Source organism: Heteronotia binoei, chromosome 8 (genome assembly GCF_032191835.1).
Source record: "Heteronotia binoei isolate CCM8104 ecotype False Entrance Well chromosome 8, APGP_CSIRO_Hbin_v1, whole genome shotgun sequence".
NCBI classification, from domain to species: domain Eukaryota; kingdom Metazoa; phylum Chordata; class Lepidosauria; order Squamata; family Gekkonidae; genus Heteronotia; species Heteronotia binoei.
In genome coordinates this window covers 92864957-92878169 of record NC_083230.1, presented here as the reverse complement: position 1 = coordinate 92878169, position 13213 = coordinate 92864957, and the positions used below count along the sequence as shown (strand labels likewise).

Genomic DNA, 13213 nt, shown 5'->3' with positions numbered 1-13213 from the left:
CATTGGAGCCATAAGGATGGAGCTTAGGGACTCAGAAATAATGGACAGCAGGATACAAATACCTGTTGCCCTGATCCAATCACAAACCCTTGGCCTGTTTGAATGATCCAATAACGTGCTTGTGCAGGAACTCACTGAAAATGTCAAGACAGTGTGCGATTGCAGTAAAAAAGGCAAACGCCATGCTGGGAATTATTAGGAAGCAGGCCATAGCTACGAGGGGGCCTGTGGGGGCACAGCCCCCTGACTGCTAGGCAGGGCCCCCTGATTTGGGGCCCCTAACCAGCCTCCAGTGCCTAGGCTGCATCCTTCTCCATTCTGCCATCATCATACACTGTTGCTTCTGCTTACTTAGGGGACATGATCATACACAGTTGCTTCTGCTTGCTTAGGGGTCGGAAGGATTCTGTCACCCCTCAGCAAGCAGAAACAACAGGGCACTTTTGGAGCCCAGGACTGAAAGTTAAGCTCCACCTTGTTTCTGCTTGCTTAGGGGCTGGAAGAATTCTCTGACCCTTCAGCAAGCAGAAACAACAGGGCACTTTCGAAGCCCAGGACTGAAAGTTAAACTCCACCTTGCTTCTGCTTGCTTAGGGGCTGGCAGAAATCTCTGACCCCTCAGCAAGCAGACACAACAGGGCACTTCAGCCCCCAGGACTGAAAGTTAAGCTTCGTGTCGCTTCTGCTTGCTTAGGGGCTGGAAGAAATCTCTGACCCCTCAGCAAGCAGAAACAATGGGGCACTTTCAGCCCCCAGGACTGTGTTTCTTCTGTTTGCTTAGGGGCTGGAAGGAATCTCTGACCCCTCGGAAAGCAGAAACAAGGGGGCACTTTCAGTGCCCAGGACTGAAAGTTAACCTCCATGTTGCTTCTGCTTGCTTAGGGGCTGGAAGAAATCTCTGTCCCCTCAGCAAGCAGAAACAACAGGGCACTTTCGGAGCCCAGGACTGAAAGTTAAGCTCCCTGTTGCTTCTGCTTGCTTAGGGGCTGGAAGAAATCTCTGACCCCTCAGCAAGCAGAAACAATGGAGCACTTTCAGCACCCAGGACTGAAAGTTAAGCTCCGTGTTGCTTCTGCTTGCTTAGGGACTGGAAGAAATCTCTGACCCCTCAGCAAGCAGAAACAATGGGGCACTTTCAGCACCCAGGACTGAAAGTTAAGCTCCACATTGGGCTGACGTTGGGCTAGAGGGCGCCTGCAAGAAGAGGCCGTTCTGGTCAAGTGGGGCGGCGGGGGTAGGGGGTGGATGGTTCCATTGCAGACCAGGCAGGGTAGGGTAGACTGGCGCACACAAGTGGAGGTCCCGGCAGCAGTCCGGGGCTGGGGATCAGTGGAGAGGTGATGTTTGACTGCAGGGGTTTTCTGGCCTGGTCTCGCTGGCCACCCGAGCAAGGGTGGGAGCTGCGCTTGGGCAGCCTTGGCTCGCCCTCTGACAGGAAGAAATCCAAATTGGAGGTCTTGTAGCCCCAGAAGTCAGTTGTGACTTGGTGGTGCCTTCCACCACCCCCCTTGTCCCGCTGGGCTTGCCTAGCTGGATCATGCTACAGGTAAGGGCAGGAGACTGTGCAGCACATATCTAAACCTCTGAGTGGCTCCCCACCAGAGCTGCTGGAAGAGGGGTGGAAAGGGATCACCTTGGGGCAGCTGTGGGGAGTGGGGAGGCTGTATGGCAACGAGCTGGCAGCTTTCCTCCTCAGTGGTGGTAAGAGAGAAGGCCATGGAGGTTGGGGCCACTATGTGCCCCCTGAAAAAAATCAGCCCCCCCCCCAATTCTTTAAATCCTGGCTACGAGGATGTTAGGAAGGGAATTGAAAACAAATCAGCCAGTATCATAATGCCCCTGTATAAATCGATGGTGCAGTCTCATTTGGAATACTGTGTACAATTCTGGTCACCGCACCTCAAAAAGGATATTATATTTATTTATTTATTTATTTTATTCGATTTATATCCCGCCCTACCCCACCGAGGTGGGCTCAGGGCGGCTCACAACACAAAAAGCTAACAAAATCAATTTAAAATACATTAATAATACATTAATAATTACAATTATACAGTAAAATACATAAAATACATATAAAATACATAAAAACACGTAAACTCATTTCCAATTATAGCATTGGAAAAAGAGCAACTAGAATGATTAAAGGTTTGGAACACTTTCCCTATGAAGAGAGGTTAAAATGCTTGGGGCTCTTTAGCTTGGAGAAATGTCGACTGCGGGGTGACATGATAGAGGTTTACAAGATTATGCATGGGATGGAGAAAGTAGAGAAAGAAGTACTTTTCTCCCTTTCTCACAATACAAGAACTTATGGACCCACTTGTGAACCTCCTTATGGCACTTGGAGGTTTTTTTTTTTTGGCCACAGTGTGACACAGAGTGTTGGACTGGATGGGCCATTGGCCTGATCCAACATGGCTTCTCTTATGTTCTTATGAACCCTGAGATGTATATAATTGGCCCAGTTGGCCCAGTTCTCCAGTCTTATAGTGCAGCCATATACTATGCTGTACCTAATAAAGAACTATGATCACTACCACCTTGCCTCTTCATTGCATTGAACCCACTATATTATAATTACAGATTTTGACAGAAAGTTTAGGCTCCACGTCTCCCTAAGAGTGACCAAAGAGAGCTGACAGAATGTTGTAAGAGACAGTTGGAAAAGAACAGTTAAAAGGGCCAGCTCACCCACTAGGCAAACTAGGTGGTTGCCTAGGGCACCAGCAGGGAGGGGTCGCTGAATTCGGTCTCCCCCCTAGACAAATGCCTAGTTTGCCTGTTCCCTAGCCTCCTCCTCCCTCCCTTCCCCACCAGGTCTATTTCAATGCCTGGGAATGGGCAATCAAGCACCACATTCCTGGGCTATCTAAAGGTGCCCCCCTCATCGATCAGCTGATCAGCAGATAAAACCATGCTAGAGGCTCCTGGCTCCTATGCCGGCCCTCCTGCATGCTCAATGTCAGTGCTAGGTTGAGAGGGCAGGTCAACAGCAGGAGGAAAGACCAGCGAGCCGCTGAAAAAGCGGCGGCTACCACTGCCTCCTCCTCATTTCCTTCCTGGATTGGAAAGGAAGTGGGGAGGAGGTAGCGGCGGCAGCTGCTTTTCAGCCGCTCGCTGGTCCTTCCTGCTGCTGCTGGCCTGCCCCCTCAACCTGGCACTGACAGTGAGCACATGGGAGGGCCAGCATAGGAGCCAGGAGCCTCCAGAGCAGTTTTGCCCACTGATCAGCTGATTGGCAGGGGTGCCTTTAGATAGCCCGCGAGTGTGGCGCTCAACCGCCCATTTCTGGGCATTGAAATAGACCTGGAAGGGGAGGCAGGGACCATACCATACCAAACCTTTAAGGGCATAACAGTTTCAAATAAAAATACACAGAATATAAAAAATTAAACATTGAAGATAAAATCAAAATGAAACCGAGCTTACAGATGTATTCATACACGGCCAGATTTAAATTTAAGAATGTCAGTCAAAAATTTTGCCATAGCCTCACTAACCTCCCCCTCAGTATCATTCAATAAATAATAACAGGGTGGCAGAATAGACAAATCTGGGGAGAAAGAAAGCTTGCAAAATAAATCTTTATGGAGATTATGATAAAAGGAACAATCAATATATGCTGAATTGAGTTGGAAATATTCGCTCCACAGGAACAGAGTGTCGCCTAAAGGGACTCAATATCTCCCTTGTAAAACTTTGGAGGGAAACATAAATGCTTAAGTCTGATAGATAAATGGTTAAGTCTGATAGATAATGCGGCATTTTGCCACAGAAAGAATAAAGACCTAAGGAAGCTGGGGAGCAAATATAAGGGTCTGTTGGATGTAGTTTCATTTCCTCCAACTCCAAGAGTCTCAGTTTAATACATCTGAAGATATATGACTCATCAGAAGTAAAAAAAATCATCAACCTCTAACCCCAACTGGTTAAGTTTGGACATAAGAACTGCTGACTAGGATGAAATATATGGGTCTCTTTTCATACAATCAAGAAGGCTGTTAGGATCTGTTCTAAAGTGAATTTTGAGCCAGAATTTAAACACTGCAATCCAGGCTTTTGTCTCCACCAAAGACTGACCCACTTCAGAGCAGAGAGGACACACATTTTGGCATACCAAGAATTTGTCTAAAGAATGAGGCTTGAATGCCCTCCACTTTCCTGGTAAATGCTGAGATCCATATAGGGATACCATAGAGAATTTGGGCTAGCGTTTTAGCTTTGAACACCTTAATTGCTGCCGGAACTAATTGATTGCCCCTTGCAAAGAAAAACTTTAATTTGAGCAACCAAATATTTAGCCAAGTTGACGGTGTTGTTACAATGTGAACCCAGTTTAACTTGTGATTAAAAGTGATCCCCAAGTATTTAAAAAAAATTGTTTGCTCAGTTGTTCAGTTGCCAATCAACCATCTCTGTGGGCGCCAGCAATTTGCAAAGACAACTACTTTAGATTTGGCATAATTGATAGAGAATGAAGTACAATTACAGTAGTCATAGAAGGCATTCAAATACCTTTGCAGGCCCACAGGAAGGCAGGGACAAGGAGGCACGGCAGAGGAGGGTGGAGGGGCATTGTGGAGGGGGCGGACGGGCCATGAGTCTGCCTAGGCACCATGCACCCTAGGGATGGTCCTGGCAGTTAGAGAGCAGTTGGGAGTTTGCAGCTAGAGGGTTGAGAGGAAAAAGATGTCTGATTGAGGGTAGCTGAGGTGAAGATCAACTTAAAGTTAGCTAACTAAACAAAAGTCAGTTTGTCACAAAAGAACCAAGATACTGGAATAGAGGGAGTTCAGAGTTCAAAGGAAAAGAAATATTGTTACTCCTACTTTTCTTTCTTCAGTGCTATGCTCAAACCATAAATAAAATCTGAAATTACCGTATTTTTCGGACCATAAGACGCACTTCCCCCCCAAAAAAAGTGGGGGGGGAAAGTGTGTGCGTCTTATGGTCCGAATACTAAAAGATGGGGGGGGGCCTGCAGCCCCCGGGAGACAAGTGGCGAGATCGCTCCCTCCGCCCCCATCGCCAACCCAGCACTTTGCAGGGAGCGATCTCGCCGCTTGTCTCCCAGCCAGGCGTGCTTGCCCCGCGCTTGCACGCCTGGCTGGGAGACAAGCGGCGAGATCGCTCCCTGCAAAGTGCTGGGTTGGCGATGGGGGCAGAGGGAGCGATCTCGCCGCTTGTCTTCCAGCCAGGCACGCAAGCGTGGGGCAAGCACGCCTGGCTGGAAGACAAGCGGCGAGATCGCTCCCTCCGCCCCCATCGCCAACCCAGCACTTTGCAGGGAGCGATCTGGCCGCTTGTCTCCCAGCCAGGCGTGCTTGCCCCGCGCTTGTGTGCCTGGCTGGGAGACAAGCGGTGAGATCGCCCTCACCGCATATCCTGCACTTCGCAGACGCTGGCATGCTTCTCCCGCGCCTGCGTGCGGCCCCCGGCTGAGGGGGCCCGAAGGCTGCAATGGCGCCCGCATCACTGAAGATGGCCATTTGCGCACATAGACGAAGGTGCGTCTTATGGTCCGGTGCATCTAATCGTCCGAAAAATACAGTAACTCCTTGTTTAACTCTGGGGGTTTTTTGTCTCGGGGAAAGAAACACACACAGATTAGTATCTTGTTCTGTACATATATTAGAAGCCCTGACCTGGATCACCCAGGCTAGCCTGAACTCATCAAATCTCAGAAGCTTTGCAGGGTCAACCCTAATTAGTATTTGGATGGGATGCCATCAAGGAATAGCAGGATCTGCAGAGGCAGAAAATGGCAAAATGCCTCTGAATGTCTCTTGTCTTGAAAACCCTACAGGTTCACCAGAAGTTGGCTGCAACTTGACAGCATTTTCCACCACCATATGATAGGATATGAATAAATGGTGGCAGCATGTGAATGGAACAATCTATAAGTCTCTAACCTCAATAATTTTGTGAACTCTCTAAGGGTCTGTTATTAAACAGAGGGCTGTCTGTTGATGTCTCTGTGAGTGAGGCAGAGGACCTCTGAGGTGAAATGGTAATGGCTCTCTGGAGATTCTAAAAGAGATTAGAAGGATAGCAACATGTGGTGCCTGACCTCCGTGTACCCTGAATCTGAGATAGAGGTGGGTGGTAGGCACTCTGTGTGAGTGGAGGAGAGGTATCACACAGGTAGGCCAACTTTGTTCTTTAATAAATGGCAAAATAACTCATGTTCCTATAAAAATGGCAAGCTTACAATTGTTTCTGATTGGAACTGAATAGAAAATGTTAAATTGGAACTGGTGGAGTGCTCTCTGTTGAGAGTCCTGATGCAGTGGGGCCCATTATCTTTCCTGGGTAACGATCTAAAGGATTTGATTTACATTCCTGAATCAGAAAAACCAAGAACTTTCAAGGACAGACAAAAGAAGATACTTTTCTCAATGAGTGATTATTTAAAATGTAGCATGTGCTGCCAGAGGATGTGATGATGGCCACTACAGATTCTTGTTTTTACCCACTGGAAGCCAGACAAGCAGAAAGATAGCTGAAGCTACAGCTTGCTTCTCCCCTGAACACATAGGAATGTAATGCCAGTCAGTCCATATGCTGTACAGCAGGACCAGAAAGAAACACATTGCTTGATCTAGCTGACAGGCAGGCAAAGCTACAGAGCTGGAAGGCAAAACAGAAGTGGATGCCAAGATTGACCATATCAAAAATACTGGAAAGCTCCTTCACTTTATTATGAAAGCTAGATATCAATATTTTAATACAAAAAATAATATTTTGCAACTTTGAGACAAAAGGACATTTCCTCTCATCATTGTTACGTTAATGATAAGTTTTGATTCAAATGCATGAACTGAAGTTGATTGGAGGGGGTGGATTGTCACTCTCCCTTGCCTCTTTTCCCAAAGAAAAGAGAGTGTGCAGTTCACACTTTTCTATATGTTAATATTTGCATGGGTAAACAGCTAAAGATGTCCAGTAACTGGTTTTCTAGAAGAATTCCTCTCCCATTTCCATTTCATTTGCTAGCTGATTTCTTTCCAGCTGTAAAACCGTGCTCATGGTTTATTGTGCAATTTTTTGTTTATGATGTTTTTCTTGCCAAAAGAGATACTTTTGAGAACAGACAGCACTCTTAAATGGGAACAAACAATTATACACACTAGAGTCTGGGTTTCCAGAATGAGATTGGTGTCTGCAGTGAGATGGGCAGGGCCATTGCAAACTCTGTTGTTGCCTTCCTAATTCTTAAAGAAGACAACAATGATATTTTAGGAAAGTTTGACTGTGGCCTATTGAACTTCAGAAACATGTGTCACACTGAAACAGCTGCATGCTTCCAAAGCTATTGGCTGTGGATGAAACTGTCAGTCAAAGAAGACATGGTGGTGAAGTCACACCTACCGCTGAAAGCAGCAGTGGCAGGTCTAGTTCTTACGTCCACATCTAATAGAATATTCCATGTTATGATGACATTACACATTTGAATATGAATGATGTGGTGTCATCAGCCATTGTTAGTAGCACTCAGCATTAAATGATCACCAGTGTCTGATCTGTGTTGACTAATTCAGACATTCTAGTCACTCACTTGATATACTATAGTGAACTTGCATGCATCAATGAATTTATGCTTAATATGTATGTATTGTTATATTCTTCATACACATTTGACATATCTGTTTTTCACTGCTCTGGTATAATTCAGATATCAATTGACAGCAAAATATAATGCATCAGAATTGCATTTTTTGAGAACTGGAGTCTGAATTCTCTCTCCCTGTAGTTCTAGTAAAACACATACCTCAAATATGCGCAAAACTTTAGCCAAAGCTCCAACTTCTTCCTTGAGAGAGAAGATCAAGGAGATTGCACTCTTCTTCAAAGTGTTTTCTTCAATGTACCTAGATTCCTTCAAAATGAAATATGCATTAGAATCATAGAACCATAGTGTTGGAAGGGATCTCCAGGATCATCTAGTCTGACCCCCTGCACAATGCAGAAAACTCACAAATATCTCCCCCTAAATTAATTAATTGGAGTTAGCTGTGTCTTCCACACCTGGAAATTAACAATATAGTCTATACCGAGGGTGGCCAAATTTGCTTAATGCAAGAGCCACATAGAATAAATGTCAGATGTTTGAGAGCTGCAAAACAGGAAGGAAGGAAAGATTTAGAGAGACAAATGCCTTCTCCAAGCTGGCCAATGGGGCTGTTGTGGGGGCTTTGAGAGCCACACAATATGTATGAAAAAGCCACATGTGGCTCCCGAGCTGCAGTTTGGCCACCCCTGGTCTATACCTTACAAGACAATTGGGTCTTGACAGACTTGTTCTAATACTCCAATGACATTTTCTTAGTCTTATCAGTCTACACATTAGCTCCAAATCTCAACACAGGATTAGATCTAGCACTGGATTCCTTTTTCTGGGAGGAAAGGAACAGGATTTTCTTGTAAGTAGCAATCATTCATTTTTCATGTTGCTCACAGGGCCAGTTTCCTGCCTAAGCACTTCTGGAGCTTCACATGATCATGGATGGTATCAGCATGAGAGAAGAAGAGATTGGATTTATACCCTACCCTTCACTCGGAGTCTCAGAGTGGCTAACAATCTCCTTTCCCTTCCCCTCCCTATAACAGACACCCTGTGAGATTGATGGAGCTGAGAGAGCTCTAACAGAAACTGCTCTTGAGAGGAATAGCTCTGTGAGAACTGACTCAAGGTCAAATCAGCAGGTGCATGTGGAGGAGTGGGGAATCAAACCCGGTTCTCCAAGAGTAGGAGCTGTGCCCTTAACCATTAGACAAAACTGGGCAACCTGAATGGTTTCTGTTCACTATTATGTCTCAGATCAGACGTAATAACCACCAGTTGGGTCTGAGGTAAGCCCTCAAGCTCAAACCCTTATCATCAAACAAAATCACCTAGATGAAGTGCTGTCCCTGGAAATTCTCATTGTCTGGAGAGGTTGGAAATGGATAACAATGTGTGTGTGTGTGTGTTAAATGCTACCAAGCTGCTTCTAACTTGCAGCCTGACAATGAAGAATTTGAAATTGTTCAAGACTTTCTATACCTTGGTTCCATCATCAAACCCCTGGAAAACTGGCTGCAGGAAAGAATCAGGACAAACCACCTCTGTCAAAGGTAAATTATTTAGTATAATAATATTAGTATTAGGAGAGTCATTTCTATTTTACCTGGTGCAAGGAATGCTTCTTGGTGGAGAGGCCTGCCAGTGTAATAATCTATCATTACACAGTTGCAATACTAGAGGGATTGCTCTGGGACACTGCAACCTTGAAGAGACTAAGAACAACATCCGATGAGATTTGCGTGTTGTGAATCATTACCATGTTATAAGCATGGCAGCCTTTAAAAACTGATTCAGTAAACCAGGCTTCCAAGCCCTTACAATGCTTGCAGAATTCATGTGTTTCTTGCAACTCCATCTTCTACCCTGAAATCCAGGTAACAGTAATTCCAGTAAGCACCATCCATAGCAGCACTAAATTAAATCCTATTTCTTTTGGATTCTGATATATTTCCTCCAAATTTGGCTTGGAGAGGGCAGTTTGTCTCAATTTTCTATCAAATGGTTATTTTTTTCCATGGAAATTTTCTAAACAAGGCTGTTGTCAGTGTTTTCTCAGGTAAGAAGTATTTTGGAAACATTAAGTTTTCTAGAGCCATAAAATATATTGCAGTGAATTATACTGCACTAGCACAAGTTGCATATAGTAAATCTATATTGCAGAACTCAAGTATGACTGTTTTTTGCAGCAGGAACTCCTTTGCATATTAGGCCACACACCCCTGATGTAGCCAATCCTCCTGGAGCTTACAGAAGGCCCTGTAATAAGAACCCTGTAAGCTCTTGGAGGATTGGCTAAATGAGGGGTGTGTAGCCTAATAAGCAAAGGAGTTCCTGGTACAAAAAAAGCCCCAGAACTCAAATCTCTTTACAAGATTTTGCCTCCTCTGAAACAAGCTCAATAGTATTTACATTGCATGGAGTTTGAGGACAGGTGGAAAGGAAGCCATAAAGCCATAGGTGGACTCTCTTTCATCTAACTCATTTTAAATATGACTATATATCACTTTTTTCTTTTTTGCAGCAATAACTAGAACCTTTCCCCATGCTATGCAAATCTGAAATCTTAATTTCATCAAGACTTCTGTTAATCATGCGTCAACCATGTGGCATGTGATGTCGACTCTCCAGAAGAGAAAATATCCCCCAGGAATATTTATTTCACAAACTCTGCATTCTTGTTAAATCTAGGCTGTAGTCAATGGTTCTTGTGTGGTGAGGAGCAACAAGCTTAATGAAAGCCATTCACTGAAAATTACCTTGCTAATGAAGAAACATCCATGACATCAAAAGACAGTTGGAGGTTGCACAATTTTACCAGGACAACCTTGAATTAATCAACAATATAACTTTTTTAGAGTACCATGTGACTTTGCTGTTTCCTACACCAGTTCATTTTGATCCCAGAAAAGACAGATGTCCTTTACACAGATGCCAGTGTGGTTATAGTCCTGTAATTCAACACATGATTTTGGTACACACACACACAAACAAACACACAAACACACACACACACAAAGATGCGCCTTAAGATAAAGGCCATCTCTGAAGTCCATGTGCCCATTCATGTTAACATTCCTCAGTGGAAGACAATTGTTAGGAGATGGTTTTCCAGTGGCTGTGGTTAAAGTAAAATCAGAACTTGGAAAAAGTCATGCCTCCCAGCTAAGTGAGGGAGAAAGTCTGTTTGAGGAAAGAAACAACAGGTCTGAGTTTGGAAATCTTCAGAAACAGAAGCTCTGAACTGGCTGAAGCAAGAGAACTTGTTCCAGATGGATTAGTCTTTAGCAGCAGAACAAAACAGGAGTCTGGTGGTGGTTTAAAAAGATGAACAAGTGAAGTGTCTCTTGACCTTTACCTGCACTTACTTTACTTAACATTTATATTTGCAAATAATGGAAATTTTACAAAAATGCCATAAGTCTTCAGTACTCTCTCTATCATCTCTCCCTTTATCATCAAACGAAATCAATCTAGATGAAGTGCTGTCCCTGGAACTTCTCATTGTTTGGAGAGGTTGAAAGTGAGTGTGTGTGTGTGTTATGTGCTATCAAGCTGCTTCTAACTTATAGGCTGGCAATGAAGAAATTGAAATTGTTCAATATTTTCTATTCCTTGGCTCCATCATCAACCAAGAGGAACACTGCAATCAAGATATCAGAGGGAGACTGAGACTGGGAAGGACAGCCATGAAGAAGCTGGGAAATATTCTTAAGTGGGGATATGTTACTGGTGACCAAAATCAAATTAATTCATGCCATGGTATTCTCTATGTATGGGTGTGAAAGCCAAATAATGAAGAAAGCTTACAGGAAGGAAATTGATCCAGGTGCATAGCTGTGTTGGTCTGAAGCAGTAGAACAAAGTAAGTTGATTAATTTGAAATGTGCTGTTGGAGTAGATTTTTACAGTTACTGACTGCCAGAAAGACAAATAAGTGAGTTTTAGACCAAACTGAACCTAAACAATCACTGAAGTGAAGCTATTATACTTTGATCACATTACAAGAAGACAAGAGTCACTGAAAAAGACAACCATGCTAGGAAAAGTTGAAGATAGTAGGAAAAGAGGAAGTCCTAACATGAAATGGATTTACTCTATAAAGCAAGTTGTGGCCCTTGGTTTGCAAGAACTGAGCATGTCAGGAGAGCATGTAGATGAGAAAGGAAAAGAAAGGCTTTGATTTGTATTATGGCATTCCTTGGCAGATATTTTTGGAATATTGGAGCCCAATAACCCCCCAAATCCAGCACTCCATTTCTTCCAGCTCCAGATACCTCAGAAGTATTATAAACAGGGCAAAGAGGCAAAAAAACATTGCCAGCTGCTTCTCCCCACCCCCACCCCCGAAATGGTGAGGGGTATCTGAAGAAGTGCACATGCACACTAAAGCTTATAGCCAGAATAAAACTTTGTTGGTCTTAAAGGTGCCACTGGACTCACTGTGTTCTGCTGCCTCAGACCAACATGGTTACCCACCTGAATCTATTCCGCTCCTCCCCTGTAATTGACTAAGCAAAGCTGAAAAGTTGGCTGTTACTGATTACGGTGTACCAATTGTTTCACTGCATCCTATATTTGAGGGGGTGGGGGGAGAAGCAACCACAATGAACTTGTTCAAATGTAAAAGCATATGGATCAGTGACAAACAGGGCACATTCAGGAAGCTGTTTGCTATGATAAACATATTTATTCATTGCAAACATTTATACTCTGCCCTCCCCACAATAAAATGCTGGAGGTGGCAACTTACTTGAAACACATCTCCATTCATGTTGCTGAGTTCTGTATCCAGTTTTCCCCCAAAGCCGCTCATGATCAGGATTTTTCTTCCAGGAATGAAAGCCTGATAACCTTAGTGTGTTTGCAGGCTGTTGCTTGTACAATGTACGCATATATTTCAAGTTTAGTTTATAACTGACTGGTCAGTCCCCTCCTTTGATCCCTGCCAGTCTGTGCAGAGTTTGGACGCAGGGGGCGTTTTCCTTACACACACCCCTGCACCACCCCTTCTGGCTCGAATGGCAGAAATCTTTAAACCATGTTTAAAGGGAGACACAGAACTGGAGCATCCTTTCACTTCAAACATGTGGATTCTGTTGGGACGGATGTTATGGCTTTAGACTTTGTGGTTTGTTTTGTGCAATATTATAATGGCAACTCTTTGATGACTCTGGTCTTTTCCCACCCACATAAGCAAACATTAATTATATCCATCCTTACATTTTGGTGCAGTTTCCATCTGCATTCAGTTTACTTGCCTGCATGTGGAAGGATATGAACACATGAGTCCTGAAAACAAAGTTATGCTTACAAAGACTATAGCTATATATTCTTTGGGAAATTACATTCCACATATCCAAACAATAAGATACAGTGCAGTCACCAACATTTTAGACACATTCTATACACCAACCAGTAGGGGTCAAGAATCAGAGAGAACAGGACTCCCCCCTCCCCCCACCCAGGCTATTGGCAACCCTACTGTGATTGGGAAGGAGGGACAGGGTCTTCCCCTGGAGCTTCTGTTGTAAACAAAACCTGAGGCATAGAGGGAAACATGTGGAACTCCTCTTCTTCTCAGGTGTCTTCTCTTATTCTGGCTGAGCTGGTTGATACACATGTTCTCACACAGCCAGATGGGAG

General features: G+C 44.2%; 1 protein-coding gene across 1 annotated transcript in view; it reads right to left on the bottom strand.

Annotated features, from left to right (window-relative positions):
• Positions 1-12513, bottom strand: part of PAH (phenylalanine hydroxylase) — a 71318-nt gene extending 58805 nt beyond the window's left edge. The window contains exons 1-2 of the mRNA XM_060245602.1: positions 12321-12513; positions 7775-7882 (exon numbers count right to left, since the gene is read on the bottom strand). Coding sequence (XP_060101585.1) covers positions 7775-7882; positions 12321-12383 — 171 coding nt within the window. The 5' untranslated portion in view covers positions 12384-12513. The remainder of the gene's footprint in view (positions 1-7774; positions 7883-12320) is intronic.
• Between the last annotated feature and the right edge of the window lie 700 nt (positions 12514-13213).